The sequence below is a fragment of the Hirundo rustica genome, chromosome 6 (assembly GCF_015227805.2).
Source record: "Hirundo rustica isolate bHirRus1 chromosome 6, bHirRus1.pri.v3, whole genome shotgun sequence".
Lineage (NCBI taxonomy): Eukaryota > Metazoa > Chordata > Aves > Passeriformes > Hirundinidae > Hirundo > Hirundo rustica.
In genome coordinates this window covers 3,398,095-3,423,613 of record NC_053455.1, presented here as the reverse complement: position 1 = coordinate 3,423,613, position 25,519 = coordinate 3,398,095, and the positions used below count along the sequence as shown (strand labels likewise).

General features: G+C 49.2%; 1 protein-coding gene across 1 annotated transcript; it reads left to right on the top strand.

Moving 5' to 3' along the window:
• GCH1 (GTP cyclohydrolase 1) lies at positions 1 to 21,496 on the top strand. Its single transcript, XM_040068752.1, has 6 exons — positions 1 to 306; positions 11,769 to 11,878; positions 14,037 to 14,092; positions 17,077 to 17,108; positions 18,011 to 18,095; positions 19,171 to 21,496. The coding sequence occupies exons 1-6, from the start codon at positions 3 to 5 to the stop codon at positions 19,295 to 19,297; spliced, it is 714 nt and encodes a 237-aa protein (XP_039924686.1). The 5' UTR covers positions 1 to 2; the 3' UTR covers positions 19,298 to 21,496.
• The last annotated feature ends 4,023 nt before the right edge of the window (positions 21,497 to 25,519 follow it).

The window sequence follows — 25,519 nt, the reverse complement described above, 5'->3', positions numbered from 1 at the left end:
CCATGGAGGCGGCGCGGGGCTGGAACGGGTACGCGCGGCGGGAGCGGCCGCCGCTGTCCCCGCCCGCGGCCGCCGAGAAGCCGCGCGTCCCCCCGGGCGCCGGCGGCGGCGGGGATGGGTGGCGGGGAGAGCGGCCCCGCAGCGAGGAGGACAACGAGCTGAGCCTGCCCAGCCTGGCCGCAGCCTACACCTCCATCCTGCGGGCGCTGGGAGAGGACCCGCAGCGGCAGGGGCTGCTCAAGACGCCCTGGAGGGCGGCCACCGCCATGCAGTTCTTCACCAAGGGCTACCAGGAGACCATCGCGGGTAGGGAGCGCTCCCGGGGCTGCGGGGATGGAGAGTCCTGCTTTGGGTGCCGGCCGAGGGGCTGCTTTATTCGCTGAAATTAATTTCTTAAACCATCCTTGCCCCGTCACCGCATCGCCCGTCTGGTGCTCCCTTGTTATCACCTGTGTGTCTCGCTGTGCCCTCCCTCCCCGGATACCTCGGGGGTTTTTGCGGGTAAAGTTTCCCTTCTGTCGTAAACCTCACTTTCGGGTGAGCAGAGCAAGTGCTTTTGCTTTCTCTCTCCCGACGGAAACTTTTCAAGCCCTGGCTTAGGAACTTGTGGGTTCTCTCCTTCCTCCCTCCCCGGCCGAGCGAGGCTCTGTTCAGACAGGGTGGGAAGATCTGCTTCGATTAGCCGACAGAAGGGGATTGAATTTTCTCGGGAGAAGTCCTGTTCTGCCGATGCTTTAATCAAATGAGGTTTTTCAAAGGTGGGAATGAAACTCAAGGAAGCGAGGTAAGGAGAGAGGAAGAGAACAGAGAGGTCCCGTCCCCATCTCAGGGTCCCAGCAGCAAATGCAGGAGTGGAGAGGATCCCCAGGTTCACATCCCTGCCCCAGCTGAGTGCCTCTGCTTCCTGGGTGAGGCTGTGAGGAAAGGAACTGCCTGGGATATGTTCTCACCAGCAACTCGTGGTTACAGTGCAGGGTAAATACTGCTTGGAAATTAATTTTCAAGCATCACTTTTCCTCTTCTCAGCTTCTTGACTAAAGACTTTACCCAGTACAAACAGTAAAAAAAGAGCCTGGAGAGCTTGGGAATTCCCCTTTCTGCTCCTTTTACAGTAAAAGGTGAGTTCCTGCGAGTAAGGGATGCAAAAAGTGTCAGCAAGGATCTCTGAGCGTGGCTGAGGAAGGAGCTGCTCCTGCTCTATGGAATTCAGCGCTGGTGTGCTGAGCCTGCAGCAGGATGTTGTAGCTGAGTACAAAGGCTGAACGGTGCTGATTGATGGCATCAGGGAGCTCCTGCTGGCACGTCAGAGTCCTTTCCTAAGTGCGCTGTGCTTCAGCTTAAAGGCTGGGTTTTGCGTTTAGTTTCTTCTTTATTTCTTGGCCGTTGGCTCTTTTGAAATCACATTACGACAGCTTCCAGCCTTCACTAACTCACGGCCAGCTTAAACTCTTGTGCCAGCGCTGTGTCCCAGCCTCCCCCAGGAGCAGCATTTCTGCCTTGGAAGTTTTTCTGCCTTTCAGATCAACCCAGGCTTTGGCCATCCTTGTTTCTCTCTTAGTGCTCCTGCACGGTGTGTTTGAGGTGAGGTTTCATCAGGGTTTCACGGTATCATCTTTTGTTTACTGGGATTAACTTTCCTCATTTCACTGCTGTAAAACACAGGATGTCTCAGTCATCCAGAAGGAATTCTTTTATTGATAATTTGAGCATGAATTTCTGTGCTGAACCTGGATGGGGCTGCTGCCCTTCTAAAGTCCTCTCTTACCTTGCTGCCAGTTTTGTGTGCACACATTACCTAAAGAAATCTTAAAACATTTTTTCTGCTCCAAGGTGGGGTCTTTGGGGCCTTCTAATCTCTCACATTCATTTAATGAAGCAGAGCAGTTCTGGATACTCCCCTCCTCTGATTTTCCATACCTGGGAGAGAGCTGTATCATATCCAAGGATAGAAAATGGCACTGCTGGGTGCTCTGCTCCCGGACTGCTTTTTTCTTTTTCAGAAATCATGTGAAGCTGTGATACTAACATTCCTTCCTCTGTCGGGTGAGGAATCCTTTTACTTTCCAGCTGCTCTCCTCTTCTTGCAGGATGCTCAGCTTCCACTTCTCTCACTCTTCCCAAGCAAACAGAAGGAAGAGCTGCAGCTGAAGGACAAGCCCACAGCAGAACAAGTGGTGGATGAAGAGTTTAAGAGAGTCAATATGAGTAAATTCTTCTTAGAGAGTTTTAAGTACCTCATGAACCCTAGAGCCAACAGTTACACAATATTTGGGCACAAGAGTGGCTGTGGGACTGCTGCTGTCTCTCCTGCAGCATCCTGTGCTGTTCCCTTGGTTATACTAATCCAGCTCTCTGCCTGCCCAGGCTGTGAACTGGACCAGCAAGTGACTTGTGAAAAAGAAAGTGAACCAAAACAAGCCCAGACCATCCCCAAAAACCTGAAAAAAAGCAGCCCTGACCTCTTGTTTTCTCAGGCTCCTTTTGCAGCTTATTCAGCTCCTCATGTGGAGCTGTCTGGGTAGGCGGAGGTTAAAGCAGTGATTTGCAGAGTGTGTTTTGAGGAGTGTTTCCATGTCATCCCTACAGCAGGCAGAAGATGAGGGGCTGTTACAATAGCTGCAAGTTCTGCTTTCCTGAGAAAGGTTCCTCGGGTAAAAGCTCAGTGGTGTTGTGGTTGTACAACCACATGGCCAGAGGCAAAGTGTCCCTGCTCAGCTGCAGACCCAGCCAGGAAGGAGTGACACAGGTGAACCAGGGCAGTGAATGTCAGAACAGGGACAGGCTTGAAAATCAGCCCTGTCACCTCGTCTGCTGCAGCATCTGCCCTGGGGAGGCAGGGGGAAGGCAATTAATGTCTGATGGAGCTTTCATGTTCCATAAAGGAACACAAAGCAAGATGTGGCAGATATACATCCAAATTATAGACTTGTTTAGGTTGGAGAAGATTCTAAGATTGAGTCTAACCATTCCCCCAGCATTGCCAAGACTACTGCTAGCCCATGTCCCCAAGTACCACATCCACAGGGCTTTTAGGTCCCCCCAGGGATGGGGACTCCACCACTGCTGTGGCAGTGCCTGACCACTCTATCAATTAAGAAATTTTCCTCAATATCCAATCTAAACTTCCCCTGGAACAACTTGAGGCTGTTTCCCCTCCTCCTGTCCCTATTCCCTGGGAGCAGAGCCCGATCCCCCCTGGCTGTCCCCTCCTGTCAGGGAGCTGTGCAGATCCACAAGGTTCCCCCTGAGCCTCCTTTTCTCCAGGCTGAGCCCCCTTTTCTCCAGGCTCAGCTCCTTTCCCAGCTCCCTCAGCCTCTCCTGGTGCTCCAGCCCCTTCCCCAGCTCTGTTCTCTTCTGGAGAGCCTGAAGTTTCCAGTGCACTGCCAGAGGTCTGTGCTTGGTGTGCTTGACTTCAGCCTCCCTCACTGTGCTGCTGCAGGGAGTTGGACTAGCTGGCTTTAAGGATCCCTTCCAGCCCAAACCATTCCATGATCATTTTGGTTTCTGTGTGTCTGAGAGCATAATACACTTGGAGCGTGGTTAAATGCACTTGTCATTTGATCTGCCGTCCTGGGTGTTGTCACTTTGCTTCCATGACACCTGGTTGTATTTGTATGCTTGTATTTCCCATAGCTTAACTTTGTCATTTTGTAGGGAAGATAACACCTCAGTTCTGTCTCTCCATTCAGATTTGTGAGCAGCAGAGAAGCTGATTCTGCTTTCCAGCTTCTACTCTGTATTTCCTCACTTGTTTTCAGCGATGCAGCGTGACAGTGTTCCTGCTTTACCCCCCATTCATCTCTGCTATCTGCGTTCTGCAGCTGCTCAGTGTTGTGTGTCAGAGCCATTAGTAGAGTTTGCTTGTTAAATATCAGTATCTGGCTCTTATTAATTCCAGACTGTCATTTATTAATCCTGGCTTTACTAAAGGCCATGACCTCTTTCATTGACAGGATGCATTCAAAAGTGCTGCTCCCACTTCTGTAGCACCAGTCGTCACACTTGGATTGGAGTAGCGAGAATGCCTCTAGTGATTTCAAATAAAATCCACCTGGGCACCAGATTAAAAATCCTGACAGCTCAGTGCAGACACTTGAGCACTGGTGTAGACTGGCAGCTGTTACAACAGAAACCTCTGAATGTTTTGGTAAGAATGGCAGAGTAGGAAAGTCGCCAAAAAAGTAACTTCCGATTTCGTGCAGTGCTGCTGTGCCAGCATCCAAGAACGTGTGTTCTTTTCCAGGGTCAGATCTATCGGCTTCTTACTGCTGGGTGTAAATTGTATTTCAGAATGGCCCCTTGGCTGGTGAGGGTGTAAATTGTATTTCAGAATGGCCCCTTGGCTGGTGAGGGTTAACAGCAGGGCTGTGAGAGCCAGGTGCCTTTAGCTTTTTGATAGCTGGTTCAGGCAGCTGCCTGCCACACAAAGGTTAACCCTTGTCCCACCTTTTACTAAAGCCTTCATGACATCCTCAGAGCTGCTCTCTGAGGGTCTGATAATAAATACTACAAAGGACAGGTGTGTGCAAAGGCAGTAAATGAGTGAATAAATGGAAATAAAACGTTGCAGACAGCACTGACTCCCAACTGAGGCCGAAGGTTTCAGGCCCAAGCCACTGGTAAGTTACAGAAACAGTGTCAGTGGTTCTGCCTTTGAAAGGTGAATGATAAATGACTTGGTCTGGATTGTGTAACCCTTCAGGAAACATTAGACACAGGGCTGGATGAGCTGCCTGCATCTGCAGGAGGAAGTTCAGTTGTTCTCATCAGCCACAAGCTCTCAAAGCAAAACGTGTTCACCAAACTGGGCTTGCTGGTGATGGTGGGAGCTGCTACCAGGGAGGTCTCCAGCCTTTATTCCTGTAAGCATGGCAGCTCTCAGGCATGTTGGCATGTTCCACCTGTCCTTTCAGTGTGCTTAACAGGGAAATGAATATCAGAAATGCTGCGAGGGGATAATTTTGCTTCCCAGAGCTCCGTGGTTTGAAAGGCTGCGTGTTTTTTTTGCCCAGTGACTGCCAGGCAGCTTTTATTTCAAAGCAAATAACTAGTTAGGCCATTTCCTCACTCATTTGTGTATGTGCTTTTCCTACACTGACAAGTGAAAAACTTCAACCTTAATATTCTCCTCTTCTAGTCTGTGTGGATTTGGTATTTTTACAGAGGACAGCAATGGTGTAAGCTCGTAAATTTTCCCAGCCTGCTCGGTTTGCTGTGCCGAGGTGATAAGCACTGCTGTGTCAAAACACACAGAGCCTTAAGCAAACAAGGCTGTTTGATCAGCAGCACTGCCCTTTGCTAGGAGCTGGGGAGGTGCTGTGTTTTCCTGGAATCGAGGTGCTGCTGGCTCATCCATGAGGACATGGATGCAGCACCGTAACCTGTTAACAGCTGAAACCTCAGCTGTGTCGTGCTCCAGCCGTGGCTTGTTTCTTGTAAACCAGAGGGTGGGAAATGCAGGGTTGTAAAGGGTGGGGTTTTATGGGGTTTCTTCAAGCTCTGCCCCCACATAAGGGAAGCCTGCCATGCTGGAACACGCACTAAATGCAGTGAAACTTCTGGGAACTGGGACTTTCCTGGATCAACTCCCCTGCCTGGTAATGCTCAAGTAACACCAGGCTTGGTTGGGTTTTGTCAGGAATTTATTAAATTTTGTAACCTCTTGGATCTGAGCTGTTGCAAGCTTCTGATCGTTCATGCTGCCCTTCCAAATTGCTTTGTCTTTCATTTTTCCTTTGTTTCAGTTTCAGAAAGAAGTGTGGATGAGCACCTTCTGTGACATGGGACATTGCAATGGTTATTGAAATCCTGATACATTTTAATGAGCATCTCCATAACGCTGCTTTCCCTCATATTAATAAAGCTCCTGGCAGAGGACAACTTCTAGAACCTAATCTTGCCTTCATCTGTCTGCAGAAGCTGATCTGTTATGAATAGACTCCAGTCTGACTACAACGTGGAGGGTATCTTGCAGGAAAATAAACAAATCTGTGCAAATCACTGCCAGAATTAGCTGAACAGCGATAATGCTTTTCCTTTATCTTTGCTTCTATGAAATGTCCCTTGAGTCACACGTCTGGTTCACCTCCCTTCTGGTTAGTGAAGGGATCAAGCTTTGCTTCTGAAGCAAGTGTTCCTGTCTGAAGTTGAGTGTCTGGTCCTAGTGTTTTGGTGATGAGATCTGGAATAGTAGCCAGAAACTTGTGAATTCTTTTGTGTCTGAGGTTTCTCCTGCTTCCTGCTAGGAAGGTTTGCTGTGACAAGTGTTCATTTCTCAGCATCTTTTGAACTCCATTGCCTATTTAAACAGTCACGTGGCATCTCAGGCCTCTTCCTAGCGCTCTTCAAGGCTTCTTGAAGCAAATTACATACTCAGAGCCTTCCCGTTCTTAGCAACCTGAAGTCATTAACTTTCTGCTGCAGTATAAGCCCTTTACATTAATATTTTTATAGCCTGGCTCTCTGTGTGCATAACAAATTCCTGGTGCCTTTTTAATTCTCAAAGGCTGCAGTAATTTTCTTGTTGCTTGTCTGGAATGTTTTACCTAACTTCAGTTAACCTGTAATGTCATCACATGAGTAAATAAAATACAATGCCGGGTTTGACTCTACACTTTACTGCTTACCCAGCAGTAGCTGAGAGGTTTTTACAGCAGTTTCCTTCCATATTTCATCCTGACCCTGCAGTCTGCTGGTTTCCCTGCCACACATTCAGCTGTGAGCTCGTGTCTCCTGCTGCCAGTTACATCTGTCCTCAGCTGGGGGGGAACTCTGAGGACAATCAGAAATATCTGCCAGCATTCCCCAGGTGGTTCTAAGCCTTACAGACCAGTCAGCCTTAGCTGCATCGTGGCTCTGCTCTTCTGGAGCATCCTCCAAACCATGACCTGCTCCTGCTTCATTGCTTTGGGGGTAATTCTTTTCCTGGAGGTGTTTGAGCTCAGCCAGTGCTTTAGTTTGTTCCAGCTGGTGTGACTCATCCCATAGGATGCCATCTTGCCTTGGCCTGAGCCCGTTCCTGCCCTGCCTGTGGCACTTGAGGGTCACCGTGGAGGGCAAAGGACAGAGGGGACAGCCTGGCCCTGTGAAATGGGTGTCAGGAGAACCTTGTGCCTTTAGTCTCTGCCAGGAGGGATGAGCTCAAGCAGCAGTGTCAGGGAGTTCCTGAGGCTGCCTTCATCCTGCTGGCACTGAGCAACCTGCACTTAAATTGGAGCTGTGAGGCAACTTAACACACGGGGAAGTGCTTTAACTCCTGGTGAGAACAACCTGCATCGCTTCACTCCCAGGCACAGTAAAAAAAGGCAGCTCTGAAGTGCTGTGAGGCTGCTGCAGTGCTGCCATCCTTCATCCCCTCCACATCCTGAGCCCATTCTGGGTGGGCTCTGCCTTCTCTGGTTGCCAGAGGTACTTTTGCTTTCCTGTGACACATTAAAGCCATGCAAATAGTTTCTATAGCAACAGGTATCTTTGCTTAGCTCTGACGCAAAATCCTGAAAGGTCTTGCTCGTTCTGTCTTCATCCAGTTCTGATTTTTCGTTTTATCACCTCTTTTTGAAGATAAAGGGCAAATTAATTTTGCTCTGTTTCAGGAGTTAACTTGCAGCACAGGTGCCTATTCAGTTTCAACAGCCCACTGAAGTTTTTGCACCAGGAGCTGAACTTTTGGCTGAAGGAAAAATCAGCCGGAATAGTTTAGAGAGCAGTTGACTCTATAAACTATGGAATCAAGCTAGTGAAGCAGGCAGCATGGCCTAGTAGGTAGAGTGAAAGAAAAGGGAAAGGAGCAAAAATTTGTCCCCTGCTTTGCTTCTGGCCTGGTTAGTCTGAGGATGTTTCCCCTTCTCTCCTTTCAGTTCTGTCAAAATCTCCAGAACCTGTGCTGCAGCACGCAGGCTGAGCTTGTCAGAGCCCTGTTTGATGCTATTGCAATTGGAAAAAACTAGGGAAAAAAACCCTCAAAAAAGTCTAAAAAAAAAAAACAACAAAAAAAACCCTAAAAAATCCCCCTGACAAATTTAGATAAATAGTGTTGCTTCCCTTCACAAGGTGTTTGAGTCTCTGCCAGAGAATTGTCTCCTGTGTAATTACTGCAAACAACTGCTGCAGTGGGACACAGGTAGAAGCAGCTGTGAAAAGATGCTCTGCTCACTCTGCTTTTGGCTTGGGCTCCAAAGGGGAGGTGTAAGGGTGAGCAGGCTTCAAGCTGTGCTGATTTGCAGGGAGAGGGACTTGAGAGGTGTGAGCAGGAGGGACTGGAGCAGAGTAGGGGTGGCTGGGGCTCTCCACACCGTGGCCATTTACTCAGGTGCTGGCCTTCAGCCTCGCACTTTGTTTTGCCTTTGTGTCCTTGTATCACCTGGCACTCCTGGAGGAGTTTTTGGAGGGCCTAACACTGAGCTGTTTCTTCCTTTCTGGGCCCTTCTTCTCAAGGAGTAGCTGGTGCTGACAAAATCAGCACGGCAGGCGTTGTCTGTGACCTGATGCAATTTGCTGCTAACATTAAATAAATAAAAGGTGCAAAAATGGCAAGACCACTATAAATAAGAAGCGTGAAGCACCTCACAGCTCTGTGGCTGCATTCTTGACGTGCAGATGTTTTCTTACCTCTAAAACTCCCCTGGCTGTGCGGGGGCATTGCCCACAGTGCTGAGACTGGGCTGTGGCATAAGAAGGGATGTGCAAGAAGGGTGGATGCCCTTTGTGTTCCTGTTTGATTGCTCTGGCCATGAGAAGGATGCAGGATGCCTTTTGTTTCTGGAGCTGCCTGTGGGGTGCTTCTGAGGTCACTTAAGCTTCCCTTTGGCTGAGCTGTCTCAGGGATACAACACTGCTGTGAGAGAAAGTTTGTAAGGATCTACTAATACATGTTTTGTATGTTAATTAGTGTGTATATGTATCTATATGCACATGGTTGTGAGGCTTCGTGGGGGAAGTTCCTTCTGTAGCTCTGGCCCTGCTCTGTGTCACACCTTGCCACGACTCTCAATGAGAATTTGGCCATTTCTGGCTGTTCCGAACAATCTGCTTTGCGATGCGCTGACGTAAATCCATATCTGACATCAGGCTCTGATATGCTCCTGGCGAGGCTGGTGTGAGCCGAGCTGGGGGTCTAATAACAGCAGCAGTCACTCTGGAGATGCGTCGTGGATCTGTTTGGATTTTGTTTTAATAACTCTGGCTGCAGCAGCAGGTTTTGTGCTACCACTGTTTGCCCTTCTGCCGTGGAAATGGCACGGCTGCAGAGTGCTGCAGGAGGGAGCTGAGAACCCAGACAGCTGCTCTGCCTCCTCTTCCCTCTCCCGTGAGCCTGTTCACATCCTCTCTTTTGGATTCTCCCTTGGCCTGGCTAAATTCACAATTACACAACTGCATGATGCTGCCCATGCAACCAAAACCCTCTCCAGCAGTGCTTGGTGTAAACCAGACCCAGAAATTTGAAGGATGCAATCATGTGCCTTCACAGAGTTCTTCCCTGGCTTTTTTCATGCCCCCTACTCCTGCTCTCTGACCCGATCCAAAACCCTTCTGGGATTCATCCTGGCTGCCTTCTCAGGAAAGAGCCAGCATCGCAGGCAGAGCGCCGTGTGCGCAGTTTCCAGGGTTACCTGTGCAGTGCTGATAGCAGGCAGGAAATTAAAATGTGCTGTGATGATGATGATCCCTTATCGACAGCAGATGGTGGCCATTAGCTGGACGTGCCTGTCAGGGGAAGGCACCAAGGCAGGCAGAGCAGACACCACTGCTGGGTCTGTGTCACCACCACTGCTGGGTTCATGTGACCCCCACTGTTGGGTTTGTGTCACCCCCACTGCTGGGTCTGTGTCACCCCCACTGCTGGGTTCATGTGACCGCCACTGTTGGGTTTGTGTGACCCCCACTGCTGGGTTCATGTGACCCCCACTGTTGGGTCTGTGTCACCCCCACTGCTGGGTTCATGTGACCCCCACTGCTGGGTCTGTGTCACCCCCACTGTTGGGTTTGTGTCACCCCCACCGCTGGGTCTGTGTCACCCCCACTGTTGGGTCTGTGTCACCCCCACTGTTGGGTCTGTGTCACCACCACCGCTGGGTCTGTGTCACCACCACTGTTGGGTTTGTGTCACCACCACTGCTGGGTTTGTGTCACCCCCACTGTTGGGTCTGTGTCACCACGACTGCTGGGTTCATGTGACCCCCACTGTTGGGTCTGTGTCTCCCCCACTGTTGGGTCTGTGTCACCACGACTGCTGGGTTCATGTGACCCCCACTGTTGGGTCTGTGTCTCCCCCACTGTTGGGTCTGTGTCTCCCCCACTGTTGGGTCTGTGTCACCCCCACTGCTGGGTCTGTGTCTCCACCACCGCTGGGTCTGTGTCACCCCCACCGCTGGGTCTGTGTCACCCCCACCGCTGGGTCTGTGTCACCCTCACTGCTGGGTCTGTGTCACCCCCACCGCTGGGTCTGTGTCACCCTCACTGCTGGGTCTGTGTCACCCTCACTGCTGGGTCTGTGTCACCCCCACCGCTGGGTCTGTGTCACCCTCACTGCTGGGTTTGTGTCACCCCCACTGCTGGGTCTGTGTCACCCCCACTGCTGGGTCTGTGTCACCCCCACCTCTGGGTCTGTGTCTCCACCACCGCTGGGTCTGTGTCACCACCACCGCTGGGTCTGTGTCACCGCCCCTGCAGGTGCTCCGTGGTGCATGCAGGGCAGTCCCTGGGTGCCCTGGTCTGGCTCTGGTGTGCGGGACTGTGCTTTCCTGGCAGTAACTCCAAGGAGCCAGCGTGGCTTCCAGCTGGACTTGTTTGCAGAGTTCCTTGTCCCTGTTATCAGCCCATCTGTACTGCTGGTTCTCTCCTGCGCGTTTCCCCCTCATACACAAATTTTCCCTCCTGTTCTTCAAAAGACCTGGTTCCTACCCTTGGCACTATTTGATTTTTAAGCTCTCTGAGCGTGGTGGTCCAGGTGCCTGCAATCTTTGTGGAGACTGATGTGCTGTAACCTGTGCCAGCATGTTTTGGGGATTTGTCAAGGGACTGCTGAAAGTGGAAAATCAGCTGAGGATCCATTCTGCTAAGCTCTGAGATTAGCCAAGTGTCTTGTTATATATTTCTTTTCTTACTGAGCTCTCTCTTCTCCCTTCTGTCTCAGTGAGGGTTTCTGCACCTCACTTTTGGGCTAACTCTGAGGTGCAGAATTGGGCTGCAGTGTGGATGTGCCAGCCTGTTTCCGATCGGGGCAGCAAATCTCTCCCCAGATGTGTCTCTGACTTCTGTGGGTACCTAAACAGCTGCTGCCTGGCGTGCTACAGGATGAAATTTGCATGCAAAGCCTTCTTGGAGACAGTAATGCTGGTGTTAAAGTGTTTGGAGGAGCCACTGTGATGCCTTAGATTTTCCCTGACTCCGGGCTGGCTTTGCTTGTGGAAGCACCGATGGAAGCCCACGGTGCTCTCTGTGTCAGCTGTAGGCTTAATTGCTCTTAAGATGTCAGTAATTCTGCAAAGACCAGACCTGTTCTAACCCCTGCTCAAGCTATTAATTAAATAAAACACCCCAGGCTGACTTCTGGGGCAGCACGTAGGCAGTGTGACCCTGGGGCAGCTGTGGGATCGTACGCAAATAAAAACGTGCTCGTGATGTTACTCCTTACTTCCCTCCCATACCTTAACCCAAAAATCTATAGCCCTGAGAGAGTTCTGCCCTTGCTACAAGCTTCCACAGGTGCTGGCTGGAAGAGCCTGCCGTGCTTTTTTGCGTTTATTTTTAATGCAAATGTTTAATTTCAGATGTCCTGAACGACGCCATCTTTGACGAAGACCATGATGAGATGGTAATTGTGAAGGACATAGACATGTTCTCATTGTGTGAGCATCACCTCGTTCCATTTGTTGGAAAGGTAACTCTCCCTCACACAACAAACCTGGGAATGCACAATAAAAGACCTTAAGTACATGTAAAAGACTTTGTAGCTGTAGCTACAAAGCTTTTAAGGCCGTAAGTACTCGCTGCTTACGGCTACAGCTCTAGAAGTTTAATCTTCAGAATACAAATAAGGAAGGCCTCCTTAATGTGGGGCTTTATTTGAATTTAAGCTCCTGAAATACAGTGCTCAACCTTTCCTACTCTAAAGTAATCTAATGGTTTCTGACATTTCATATCAAAGCTCTTCTCCATGAAGCAGCAGCGAGCCTTGAGGGCAGACATCTCGATATTAAACCAGCTCACCCTGCACATTGGCTCTGTCAGGGATTTAGCTCCTGCCTCAGAGCCACCCAGTGCACATTCATCTCTGAAACCCCCTGTGAGTGGAACAAACTCAGCAGCAGCCCTGCCTTAGTTATGGGAGCCAGTCAGAGTGAGGGTGGCCAAAATTTGCCGTGCTTAACTGGGGAGTCCTGTGAAATGGGCTGGGGCTTCAGAGGGTGTTGGAATTGTAATGCCAACAACTTTAAGGAAATAAAATTTCTCCAGCTAACCACTGTAGAGGTGATGAAGTGTTCTGAGTGGGAGCTGCACATCTCAGCCTCTTCACTCCCTTATCAGCCCAGAAGGATGGAGCTTAGCCTGATCCATCTGTTACCACAATGAGCTCACGGGTCCAAGAGCAGCACGTGCTTGTGTTGTCTGTAAAATTCAATCAGTTCCACATATGTCCCAAGCAAATTGTCTCCCAAAAATAAAATACATGACCAGAAACCAGCTGTTTATTTAGCTGAGCCGATTCAGTTTTGTCTGCTTTCTTTTCTTGCTGTTAGTGTTTTATACTGGAGAGCGGGATAACCTTTTTCTGTGCAAGCTTTCTGTTGTGCCTGTTACCCTTGGTTGTGTGTGCTCTGTATATTCTCCCCGTTACTCCTGTGGCAATGTGTGCATTTTATTTTTTATATCCAGCTGTTTGACCTGTGTGGTTTGGAGAAATCTCCTCACAAACACCGACTCAGTCCCACTAAATGACTTGGCATGGCTCTGAATATTCAGAATAACCATTGCCCTGCTGGGTGCACCGAACAGGCTGCGAACACTCACCTGCAGGTCTTACATTTGCAGTTCCACCCTAAAGGAAATCAAGAAGTCTGCAAAAATATGGGGAACAGGGTTTAAAGCTTATTTTTAAGTGTCTCTCACTTTGTTTGAAATGTTTCATGTCTTTTCAGGTGTCAGTGGGTTGATTGACTAACAGGAGGGGTAGGAATGAGCAAGTTAGCCAGGTAATCAGGTGCACTGCGGTACCTCTACTGCAGCTACAGCAGCACAGGATTCTGAGATGGCGTCTCCAGGCAAAGCCAGAATCCCCCACTGACACTCCCCTGCTGTATCTTGGCTCATTTTTCAAGTCTCTGGTACAGTGGCACAAAGTACTGATTTATAATCTGTTATATCTGTAAACCCACTGGAATTCAGTAGCCCTCATGGCCTTCTAAAAAGAAAGAGCTAAATGTCCTTCCCTTGAAATCTGAGCGCTTTTCTGCTAAACTTCTTCCATTTTAGTTCATGTTCAGCAAATCCATATTTGAGCAGGATGGAAGCTGTGTTAATCATCAGTGATCTATGATACTAAAACAAGGGAAAAAATCAAATCAGGAAGTGCAGTCTGATTTTTGGTGGCAAAGTACTTCTTGCCACCAGAACTTTCACCGGAAGTAAAGCGCAGTCCCTCTTCTTTCCGCTCCCTAAATCCATTTAAGAAAAGCCTGTTTATTTTAGACAAATAGTGCTGTGCTGAGTAATAGACTGCTCCTGTACCCAAGTGCAGCAGTGTTCTGTAGCATTCCTGAGACTTGGAACATAAGCCTTGGCTCCTGAAGAGCTGTGACTTTTCTCCCCCTCAGAAAAACTCACCTCTTCTCCACCAGGACCTCATGAGGCATTCGCAGTCTCAGCTCCACAATTCCCCAGGCTTGCATGGTGCCACGTTCCTCCCACATGCTGAGACTTTCTGGGCTGTCCCAGAGTTAATTCTGGGGCAAATGCACATCTCATTGTCTGTGCATGAGTTTCATCTGCCCTTGGAAGGGGGCTTTTGCTGCTGTTAATGGTTGTTCTCCCCTGTCTAGGTACACATTGGTTATCTCCCCAACAAACAAGTGCTTGGCCTCAGCAAGCTTGCTAGGTAAGTGTTCCAATGAAAGTGATGCTAATTTGTAAAAAGGATTCCAGGCTGTGCTAGCTGTGCTAATCTTTTTAATCTCCTCTCTCTCTAAAGCTCAGCCCACTCTGTGTCCAGGGTTTGGATTTAGACCAGTCCTCAGCATTGTTTTTATTTTGTGGAGGGGACAGATAAAGTCTTGGAGCTGTGTGTCAAATCTCACCAGTGGCTGCAGTAGAGCCTTAATGCTTTTGTGGGTTCCCCCAGAGCACTTGGGGTCTGCAGGGAGCTCTGAGGCAAAGAACAAGAGAATTTGGTTAAGTTCTAAAGCAGGCCACAAAAAACCAGGGAGAATTTCCAGCTCTTTACCACTTGGGTGTAGATTGAATAATAAGAACAAAAATCTGACAACTTCCAAACTGCAGATGATCACATTTTTACGGATATAAATTGAATCTAAAGCTTTCATCTCTTAGCCGACTCTTCAGAAAAATTTGGCATTTCTTTCTTTCACTGAAGAAGTGCTGAGAGTGCTGTGGGGTAGATTTTATAGATAAAGTTCAGCCTGAGAAACAAAGTAATTGTGGTACACTTGAGAAATCCATTTCTTATGTAAAATAGCTTTTTTCCTCAGCAAGTGCCCTTGGGTCAGTGGTTGCACTGACTCTTGTTATTAAGTGACATTTTTTTGTGCTGGTGAGGAAAGAGGATGGTAGATCCCTTCAATAAACAGATTATTTGGGATCAGAGTGGAGGGGTCCTTTTTTTGAGAAACAGATCTAAAAATTTGGCTGAAGTTCAGAAAGACCACGTAGGTTTTGCTTTCCCTGATGGGTCTGTTAATCTTGCTGTAGTTCCAGTGACACTAATGAGAAATCAGCCCTGCTAATCTGCCTGCCTGCTGGGTTTTCTTAGCACCTAAGAAATGTCTAGGACACGACAGCAAAATGTCCTGAAGTGAGCTGGATCTGTTCTTCTCTGCTTGCACAAGGAGTTGGGTTTGGAAGTGGAAGGATCCTTGGAGGTCACATCTCTGCTGTGCAGCCTCGGATTGCAGGGAGGCATCTCCCTGTCCCCAGCAGGGCTTGTGGGAGTGGGCTTTGCTCTGATTAAAAGCATGGAAAGACATTGTTCAGTCTGTAAATTTTCTCCTTCATGGTTTTTTGGGTTTTTTTTTTTTTTTTTTTTTTTTTTTTTTTTTTTTTTTTTTTTTTTTTGTGGCTGTACAGAGCTGCTGGAATTGTAGGCTGGGGTTCTGAGCTGTCAGAACTGCAGTTGCTGGACAAAAGATTGCATCTACTCGTGCTTGGGGATGTGTGTGGCATCCCATGGCTTTGGGTTTTGGGTGGTGCAGGGCTGGGGGTGTCGTTCTGTTGTTGGTTTTGGGATTTGGATATCTGAGGAGGATCCATCCTTCCTGAAGAGACTGTCCTTGGCATGTGGTTTCATTTCTGCAGGGCTCCAGTGCAGGATTAAGGAACACATTTGAAATGTGCATCTGCTGGTTTGTGCTTGCTCTGATCTCTATTTCTCTCCTGACTGCAGTTGTAAGAAGGAGCTCAAAATGCCTTTCAGTGATTTTTTTTTTTTTTTTTTCAAATGCAAGTGGCAACATGGTGCTAGAAAGATACAATTCTCCTACTATTTACCCTCAAAATGGAAACCTGCATCAGTATGTGCAAGGCTTCCTGCACTGTGCTCAAAGGTTAAATCTTGCCCCTTTCTAAGGTGAGGGTAAAACTCCCATATACTGCAATAATGAAAAGATTAGATTCTTGTATAACAAAATGTTCTCACTTTTGAGTGCTTGCCCTGAAGAGGTTGGGGGGCCAAATCGTGCCTCCCTTTCGTGCCCTATATAATGTAACCAGTGTTCAAGCAAAGATTTGTGTTGGTGCTCTAGGCCTAATCTTTCATAATAGGATTAGTCTAATGTGGTGAGTTTCTGTAGTTGTGGATGACCTGTATTCAGTAAACAAACATCTTTCTCTGGGTTTGAAACTGCTCTTTCAAATAACTGTTTTTACATAAACACCTTCTTAGGACTTCTTCTATGCAATATCTGAGCATGTTTCCTGTCCATATAGTTAATCTAAATATTGTGTTGCTTTGTTTTACGCTGTAACAAAACCATTTCATTGCTGGAGGGGAGTTAGTGCGTTTAATCCTCTCTCCAAAACAGCAGGAGAGTCTCACTGTCGGGAATGGTTCTTGTAAGTGATGCTTCAGGCTGCCAGCCATGTCTGGCTTTTGTCTGCTGTGACCAGACAGGTATCAAAGCTTGCTAATAGCAACTCCTTTTTGTGGCCACTTGAAGTGTAATTAAGCATTTGAGGTTGGCAGGAACAGCCCCTGGAGTTACAGAGCAATTGTATGGATTTTCTTAAACGGGTGGATTCTAGAGCTGCCATCAAGTGTCACTTCCACTGCCCACCAAGGGCTTAAATTTGGAGTCCTGTTGGAGAGGACCATTAAGGTGATCCCTGTGCTGAAATGTGAAGGATGGGGTGAGAGATTCTGTTTTAAAGAAGACCAATTCTGTCTCATTGTTCTCAGCTGAATTTGTGGTTAAATGCAAGAATCCAAGACATTTCTTGCTCAATTTCAGCATTCTGGGAATCCATTATCTGAGCTGACCTTAAGGCAGCATTTGGTCTAGTCTGAAGCACAGGGAAACGTTCAAGGAGTTAGGGTTCAGGGAGTCTTTGGACATGAATTCCCCCACAACCATGCAGTGCAGGTGGGTGAGGATACAAGGAATTCCAGACCAGAGGAGAAGTGACTGCTTTGCCCTAAAGTAGTCCCTGGTGCTGCAGGTGAGGGGAACCTGTCACTCGGCACAGTGATGTGCCAAGGGAAATCTGTGAGGAATACAGTGGCCATGGATTTCCAGGAAGGACATGGATCAGTGCAGGGGTCTCTTTTGATAGCATCAAATGAGTTGTGAAGATAAAGTCAGTGGCCAGCTGGAAATAACTATAATATTGTCTTTTTCCTTTCTCCTTTAGGATCGTGGAAATATACAGTAGAAGATTACAAGGTAAACACGAAATTTGGTGTTTGTTGTGTGCACTCCTCTCCCAGTCAGCGCAGGGGGCTGGTAACTGGGGGTAAACCGTAGATGTGGAGTTTAAGAGGGGAGAAAAACGCTTCTTGAAGAGGTTATGTTGTTGTGCTTAGCCCCTGCATTCCCAGTGAAGGGTAACTTCTGCCCAGGAAAGTAAATGGAGGCTGGAATTAATTCCAAGGATAAATGTGCTACCAGGTAGAGCTGCCAGGAATAACTAAACCAGTCAGATGCTGCTGGGGATGGACTCTCCTGCAGAGATTTGGAGAGATGCCTTCAGGAGTTCTTGTCTGAGGCAAAGGAGCAAGAGCTGCCTCCTGCCCCTGAGAAGAAGAGGAAGTTGCAGGCCCCAAAGCCTTGGGTTGGGCTGAACCTGCTGCCTTTGTCCTGTGCTTAAATTTGGCCCGGTCTTGGCAAGAGAAGTCTGTGACCACCAGGCTGGTGAACAGAGGGTGCCAGAGCTGCAGGAAGTAAAGCTTTGCAGGACAAAGCTCATTTTTTATCTCCGTTTCCTTAAAAAGAGAAATTGGGCGTGTGGAATAAATGGTGCAGCAGTAACGCTGGGAACAAACACATTAAAAACTGAAACAGAGAGGCGAGAAAATCCCACTGCAAAACAGGAAATGGAGGAGATGTTAGAGCAAGTTGTGGTTGAAGAGATGAGATGTAAAATGGCTTCAAATATAAACAGGAAAATAAAAGATCTGTTCCAGGATACAAATGGAAGATAGGATGGATGGGGCTTGGAGCAGCCTGGTGTAGTGGCAGATGTCCTTGCCCATGGGGGATGTTTGGAGTGAGATGAGCTTTAATGTCCCTTCTAACTCAAACCGTTTGGAGATTCTGGGATTCTGAATTCCCTGTTGTTCCCTCAGTCCAGGAACGCCTTACCAAACAAATTGCAATCGCCATCACAGAAGCCTTACAGCCCGCCGGGGTCGGCGTCGTCGTGGAAGCGACGTGAGTGAGCCCAGGTGTCCCAGGGCTGGGATCCATGGTGTCCCAGGGTGTGATCCCAGGTGTCCCAGGGGTGGGATCCCAGCTCTGTGTGATCCCAGGTGTTCCAGGGGTGTGATCCCAGCTCTGTGTGATCCCAGGTGTCCCAGGGGTGTGATCCCAGCTCTGTGTGATCCCAGGTGTCCCAGGGGTGTGATCCCAGCTCTGTGTGATCCCAGGTGTCCCAGGGGTGGGATCCCAGCTCTGTGTGATCCCAGGTGTGCCAGGGGTGTGATCCCAGCTCTGTGTGATCCCAGGTGTCCCAGGGGTGGGATCCCAGCTCTGTGTGATCCCAGGTGTCCCAGGGGTGTGATCCCAGGTGTCCCAGGGGTGGGATCCCAGGTGTCCCAGGGGTGTGATCCCAGGTGTTCCAGGGGTGGGATCCCAGCTCTGTGTGATCCCAGGTGTCCCAGGGGTGTGATCCCAGGTGTACCAGGGGTGGGATCATGGCTCCATGGGATCCCTGTGCTGCAGGGCTGGTGCATGTTGCCCCTTTGGCTGTGGTAGCTGAGTGCTGTGCTTGGTTATTAGGCAGAGAGATTACTCATGACAACAACAATAATAATAGTAGTAGTAATAATAATAATAACAACAACCCTATTAATAATAAAATATTCGTAGTAGTAATAAGAGTACTAATAATCCTGATGTGCTGGAGCCGTTTAAAGCGGGCGCTGCCTGATCCTCTGTGGGGGTGTGGCAGTGAGGAGCGGTCCCAGCTGCACCAGGTCCATGCCCAGGCTCCTTCTGCCTCCTCCAGCCCTGCAGAGCTTGGGGCTCGCAGCAGGCATGTCCCTGTGATCAGAACGCACCTTGGGAAGGTGGGATTTTCCTGGGATCAGGGCAGAGCAGGCAGCGCTCAGTGGCTGAGGATGTCACTCTTCCAGAGCTGAGGTGCTGCAGATGCCCCTTCTGGCCGTGGAGGGTTTGTTACCTTCCCAGAACTGGATGTGACCGTGTAAGAAACATCTCTCCCTGTGGGATTTCTCCTTCCCCGGGAGCGTTCCTGATGCATTGACTCCCCTCTCGTTTCTCCTAGGCATATGTGCATGGTCATGCGTGGGGTACAGAAAATGAACAGTAAAACAGTAACCAGCACAATGCTGGGGGTGTTCCGGGAAGATCCAAAGACCCGCGAAGAATTCCTGACGCTCATCAGGAGCTGAAACTGTGTTACCCTCTGGATGCACTCTGGATTCTTCTGTCCCGTGTCACTGTCTGTCCTTGTTCCCACATCCCAGCTCTAAACTAGATCGTCGTGAATTGTTGTCATAGTCTTTGTGCAGTGAAAGGCTTCTGGTGGCAAATGGAAAAGGTAGGGATGAGGGAGGCTGCTCCTGGATTTCCACTGGTGCTGATGTCACAGAGTTACAAGCCGCAAACAGGAGTTTGGAAATGTTTTCCCGTCCGTTGATGCAGAATATCCAACTGTCAGGAGAGGAGTGGGGCTTAGGAGTGAAATGGATGTTTATGAAGTAGTTGTGTTTATTAGAATAAATGTGGAGCAGCACAGGAAACACCTGAAAGGATGTGGATCTTTCTAGGAGTGGGATTGTCCCGAATTATTGGACTATGTTTTACTGCAAGTCCTGCAGTGGCTGTTTCAGTACCTGGGTATGTGTGTTATACCTCTGAGTTGTTACCTATGATGTGTTTTATATTCCTGCTAGTATTTACCTTCCCTTTTTGTGTTTGTTTTTTTTTTTTTTCATTTGAGAAATGTGTAAACTCCATTTTTCCTATCATCCTCGCAGGCAGGGAATTAACTTCTGAATTATTTGGGGCACAGCCCTGCCTCAGTACAAAGGGGTTTATGCACCTTTTTCTCTGTGCCTCAGAATGTCTGACCACTTGAACTGTCAGCTTCTCACTCTTCTTAAGGAAACTTCAACAGAGGAGAGAAAAAAACCCAGCAGAGTCTGTCTGCAGAGTACTGAGGAATCCAAAGAAGTTTTTAATGATATTTATATCTTGAGCTTTTCTTCTTGTCTTTCTGCGGGTTAGACCGAGAAGCTAAAATTAGTCTGATAATGTGAAAATGAAGATTTCCAAGCATTCCAAGGTTTCCATTTCCAATGCTGGACCAAAGGTGAGCATGAAATCCTGAGCACAGCACGTGGTACCTCCCCTCCCTGCTGACAGGTTGGGTTATTTCGGGGCAGAGTAACCTGGAATGACAACAGCTCATTTCATAAGAGCAGCTGAGAAAAGCATTTCCAGGGCCACCAGAATGAATCAAACCACTTTTTTTTTTTTTTTTTTTTTTTTCTGTGTATGTGGTAACCTCTGTAAGTGGCAGAATTGGTACAAAAAGTTTCAGTCCGGCTGGACTTGGCTGAACTTCTGCTTTGTTACCACTTTAATGGGTGTTTTGTAACTCTTAATTGGGAAAAGATGGGGCGCAAATGAAAACCACCCTCCTCACACCGAGCTTGCAAAACCAATGTCAGCCAGGGGGTTGGATGCCCAGAGGTTCCCAGGGCTCTCTCTGCTTTGCTGGATATCAATCCAAGATGTCCTGCACACCAACCTCAAGGGCAGTTCCTGCTCTGGCCAGCTCCATCCCGCCAACATTCCTCCCTCTTGCTCCAGCAATTTTGTCGGAAACAAAATAAAAATGGTCAGATTGGGCCTAAAGACCTTGTTGAAGGAGAACAAGCTCCTGTGTTTCATTACACTGATTTTACTTTAAAGACCTTCACAGCATTATTGGAAAAATCTTTTATAACCTCCTCTGTCCTGGATTCTGTAGGATTAGGTGCTGGGACAGTGTTTGTCACTGGTGTAAACAAGCTGTGCTGCACATTGCTAAACCACACCAACTCCACGGCGTTTGTTTTCCTGAAATCTCCGGTTTTTGGTTCGGTATGTTACAAATATCCAGCTGAAAAGCCTTAAATCTTTCTTGCCTGAAGTTGGCAGTAAACCTCTCTTTTTAGCTCGACTGGAAGGAGATTTTGAGGACCAAAGGGGCGCACACCAGTACACTTATTTCTCTTTCCTTGCTTTAATTTGGAAATGAAATCTCTGTAAAACGCTGTCTCGCTCCTGAGGCACCAAAAAAAGTTGGGTTTTAACCACTTATCTCTATCCAGGATAAAAGTTCACGTTGCACCACCGCTGTTTTTTATTTCTGTGTGACCTGCAGTCCTTAAAACATACCTCTCTCTACTGGTGGCCTTGGATTTTGTTCCCGTTCTTGTTGTCGTAAGTCTCAGCGCGCTTTTTCGGAACGTCGCCGTTGTTCGGGTACACGAGCTTTAACCACCCCCCGCGTGTAAATATGTATAGGATGTACAGCCCCTGTTGTACTGCTCTGCAGTCCATTGTCTCTGAAACATTAAAGCACAGTGTTGTCCTTTGGAGTGGGAGCGTCCTTGGGGCACCTGGAGGTGATGGCGCTGCACAGGGAGAAGGGCAGGAGCTCCCTCCCCTCGGGTGGAGATGGTTTCTGCACTCATGGATGAGGTGCTGGGTTGCTCCTCTGGGATGGGTGTTGCTGTTATCCACAGCTGAGTCCCCAGCTGGTGACTGGGAAGCAAAAAAAACCCTCCAGGATTTGTTGTCACCTTCTCCTTCCTGCTCCTCGGAGCCAGAGGAATCACAAGCAAATGCGTTGGAGCAGCAATGGTGGGTGGCGGTGGCTGCTCCTGGCATTGAGCCTGGGGGGTTTCAAAGTCTTCTTGTAACTTTCTTGAGCTGTCCTGGAGGCCTCACATTGGCCTGAGGAAATACCTGATTCCTGGCCAGATGCTCAAGTTACCTGAACAAATCCATCAACAGCTGTGACAAGAGACCTCGAAGGTGAAGCCAGGCTTGGGTCGAGTTGCCCCGTTGGGTGCAGGGTGGGTAGGCTGCCATAAAGACATTCCTACTGTCCTCCAGCCTCCCAGGAAGCAGATATTGCTGGGATTCAGGGCAAAAAAAAATAAATTACAAAATGCATGGATCCCAGACTCCTGAGGAGCAGGGCAGCCCAAGTGCAGAGGGAAGAGGGACTGCAGGGTCTGTGTCCACTGTGGTGGTCAGGAAGGGGAAGGGACGATGGGTGAAGCCTCCTCCTCCAGCCCTTGGTGTCATTTTTATCCAAATGGTCTGAACTCTTTGGAAATAACTCTCTTGGAAAGCCTCAGGAGCGTTGGCAAGATCCATCCATGTGGTGAGGCTGAGTTCTGTCCTTCTGGCAGCCGTGCATTAAAGCTGGTGCTTGTGGTGGGAAATGGTCTGTTGGGGAAAACAGGCACTTCTGCAAGGAATTATCTATTCCCTGCCTTTTTTTATTTTATTGTTTTAAGGAAGGAGCCTCACTGGTCTTGAGATAATGGGAAAATCTGTTTTCATTGGGGTGAAAAAATATTTGGCTTCCAAGTGTTTGTAGCTCAAAAAAAAACCAAAAACAAAAAAACCCCAAAAACCTGAAACAAAAAGCTAAAACAGAAGGACTAAAACCTGTTAAATAAGGAGACATCCTCCCAGCCCTGAATTGCCCCATTTCCTGGGATTCCACCTGATTTATCATGTGCTCCATTCCTTTCCTGATGCTCTCCAGTGCTATGTGCTGCTTATCAATTTTATTTTCTCAAGGGTCCCCCATCTGAGCAGCTGCTTTGAGGGTTTTTTTTTCTATCACTGTGGTTATTTTGGGTCTCTCCCATCACCTCCTGCCCCTGTGCTGTGGAGTGACCAGTCCATCAATCCCTGTGCCAGGTCCTGGGCTCTTTGGTCCTTTGTTCCACCTCTAGGTGCAGGGTTCTAATCATGGAATCATTAAATTTGGGAAAGCCTCTCCCTGGCCACTGAGCCCAACAGTTACCCCAGCACTGCCAAGCCCACCTGGATGCTTCAGTTCAGGCAACTTCCTCCAGCTCTTGACCCCAAATTAGGCTCTTTTTAGACAAAAATCTGCTTTCCAGCACCTGAGCAACTGAGCAACTGCAGCAACTGGCTGCAGGAAGGGGCTGGGCTCACTCCAGAGGCTTCGTGCAGCCTTCACAACGTTCCACGCCATGGAGAGTTGTTTAATGAGCTCTAACAGCTCCTTACCTGCCCCTGGCTCCTGCTCCTGTTCTCTGGAGCACTGTTGGGGTTGGGAAAGAGCCTGTGATCAGCTGTGCCCTTGGAGCCTTGACTGAGAACTTTTGTCCAGCTCCTGGAAATAACTTCTGGGAAAAGCTTTGCCTTCCAATTGTTTTTAAAGTTGCACCCATGATTTAGGGGTTGAGGGGGCATAAAACATTAAAGCTCTTGTTAATAAATCTTGGCCTGGGAGGGACAGAAAATACATCGCAGTATTCAAAGAAATATTGCTAAAATACACAAAGAATACCACCACAAGGAATTTATTTGTTGTTTTTAACAACTTTGTGTTGTGTTTTTGGTGCTGGGGTAGTTTTTGGCAGGTGAACTGCACCACGTTCCCTCTGTTTGCTCCTCTTCTCCGCACCAGGATTGCAACAGTGAAGCAAAGGTGAAAAACCCACTGTTAAGAGGGTTCAACTCCACCGCCGAGGCCTGAAAATGATTTTTAAAGTGTCAAGGCAAAACACAGTGGTGCTGCTTTGGCCACGGAGGGAGCAGTTCCTGGGAGCCCCTGGGCAGGTGCTGTGGGAAGGTGTCGGTGCTTCAGCTCCCTCCTGCCCTGGCTGTGGGCGCCTGTGCAGCCTCTCAGCATCCCCCAGGGAAGCCACAGCTCATCCCACGGCTGCCGTTTCTTTAGCTCCCTTGTGGAACAAAGCACGGAGCTGCTGGAGAGCCGCAGGGATGCCTGGAGGAGGTGACAGTCGCTGCTCCAGCCAGGACACGCTGCGCTGCATCGATGTGCAGGAGAAAGGGGAAATTCCAGGATGCAGTCACTGAACAGGCTCCCCAAGGGAGTGGTCACCGCACCAGTCCTGCCAGAGATTTGGACAACGCTCCCAGGCACACGGTGGGGTTGTTGGGGTGTCTGTGCGGGGCCAGGAGCTGGACTGGATGACCTTTGTGTGTCCCTCTGTGTGTTCAGGACACTCTGTGGTCTCTGCTGGTTTTTGATGATGTGCGGGGTGCCAGCCCCTGGCTGTGGGATCCCGAACTGGCACAACCCCAGGTGCCAGCCCCGGGCTCCGGGGGGCTGCACTCCTGCTCTGTGCTCGCCTTCTCCAGCCTCTTTTCCGTTGCTCTTCACCGGGACATCGGCTGGGAGGGAAATGGCTCTTGGTGCTGGGGGGAGGAGGAGAAGGACGGGAAAGGTTTTGTAGGGAAGCAACCGTGGGAGAGAGGGAGGGAGGGAGGGAGGGAGAAAGAGCTGGCGGGGGATTTGCAAAGGCTCTGCTCCAGCCGGGTGATGCCCGAGGTCGGGGATGCCCAGAGGAGCCGGAGCCTGGGCTGGTCCCGGCTCTGGAGCTGCTGCCCGGGCACGCACAGTCTGTGGCTCCCTCTGCCGAGCCCGGCCCCGAGCTCTGCCCGCCGCAGGAGGAGCAGGCGCTTCCGTGGGGCTGGAAATGCTTTCTCGGGAGGCCCGGAGATCATCTCGATGCCAGGCTGAGGGCATGGAGGTGGGAGAGGGGCACCCAGCCCCTCCACTGCATCCCACTGCCGGGTGATGCTGCAAACGCCCACCTGTGCTGCCTCTGGACAGGGCTGGGGATGGAGATGGTTTGTCCAAAAGCAGAGGCTGCTTGCCAAGATGAGGTATTAAAATTATTATTATTATTATTTAGTTAGCCCAGAAATCTATTTTCTTTAGAAAAGCAGGGATTTTAACTGAGCTGGACCACATCTCCTCTGACCAGGCTCTGTTGATGGAGTGTTTTCATACAGAAGAGGGAAAATCATAGAAACACAGAATGGTTTTGGTTGCGAAAAAAAGATCATCTTCTGTCCCATCCTCTGCTGTGGGCAGAGACACCTTCCACTATCCCAGGTTGTTCCAAGCCCTGTTTAACCTGGCTTTGGACGCTTCCAGGGATGGGGCAGCCTCGGATTCTCTGGGCAACCTGTGCCATACAGAATTTCCTCCAAACATTTCCATCTCTCCCCTTTAATTTTAAAACTGTTCCCCTGCTGCTCTGCTCCTGCAGGCACCAGCTCTGCCTGTGCTGGGCTTTGGGAGAAGCCGTGGGGAGCTCTGTGGGGATCAGGCAGCCAAGCTGATCCCATTCCAGCACCCCTTGTCCACGGGGACCCCCCAGTTCTGCCACTTCCAGCGCCCCACGGGAGCGATGCCGCGGCCCCAGGGTGCCAGTTCCAGGTGTGCATTCCCGAATCCTTTTGCTCCCCGCTGCTGGCAGAGGCCAGGCTGGGTGAAGTGGCCACGCTGCTGGCCTGGGCTGCCAGGAGCAGCTGGTTATTTGAATATCCTGGGAGTATTCCTGGCTGGCAGCCAGGCCAGCGGCATCACCCGGCCTCTC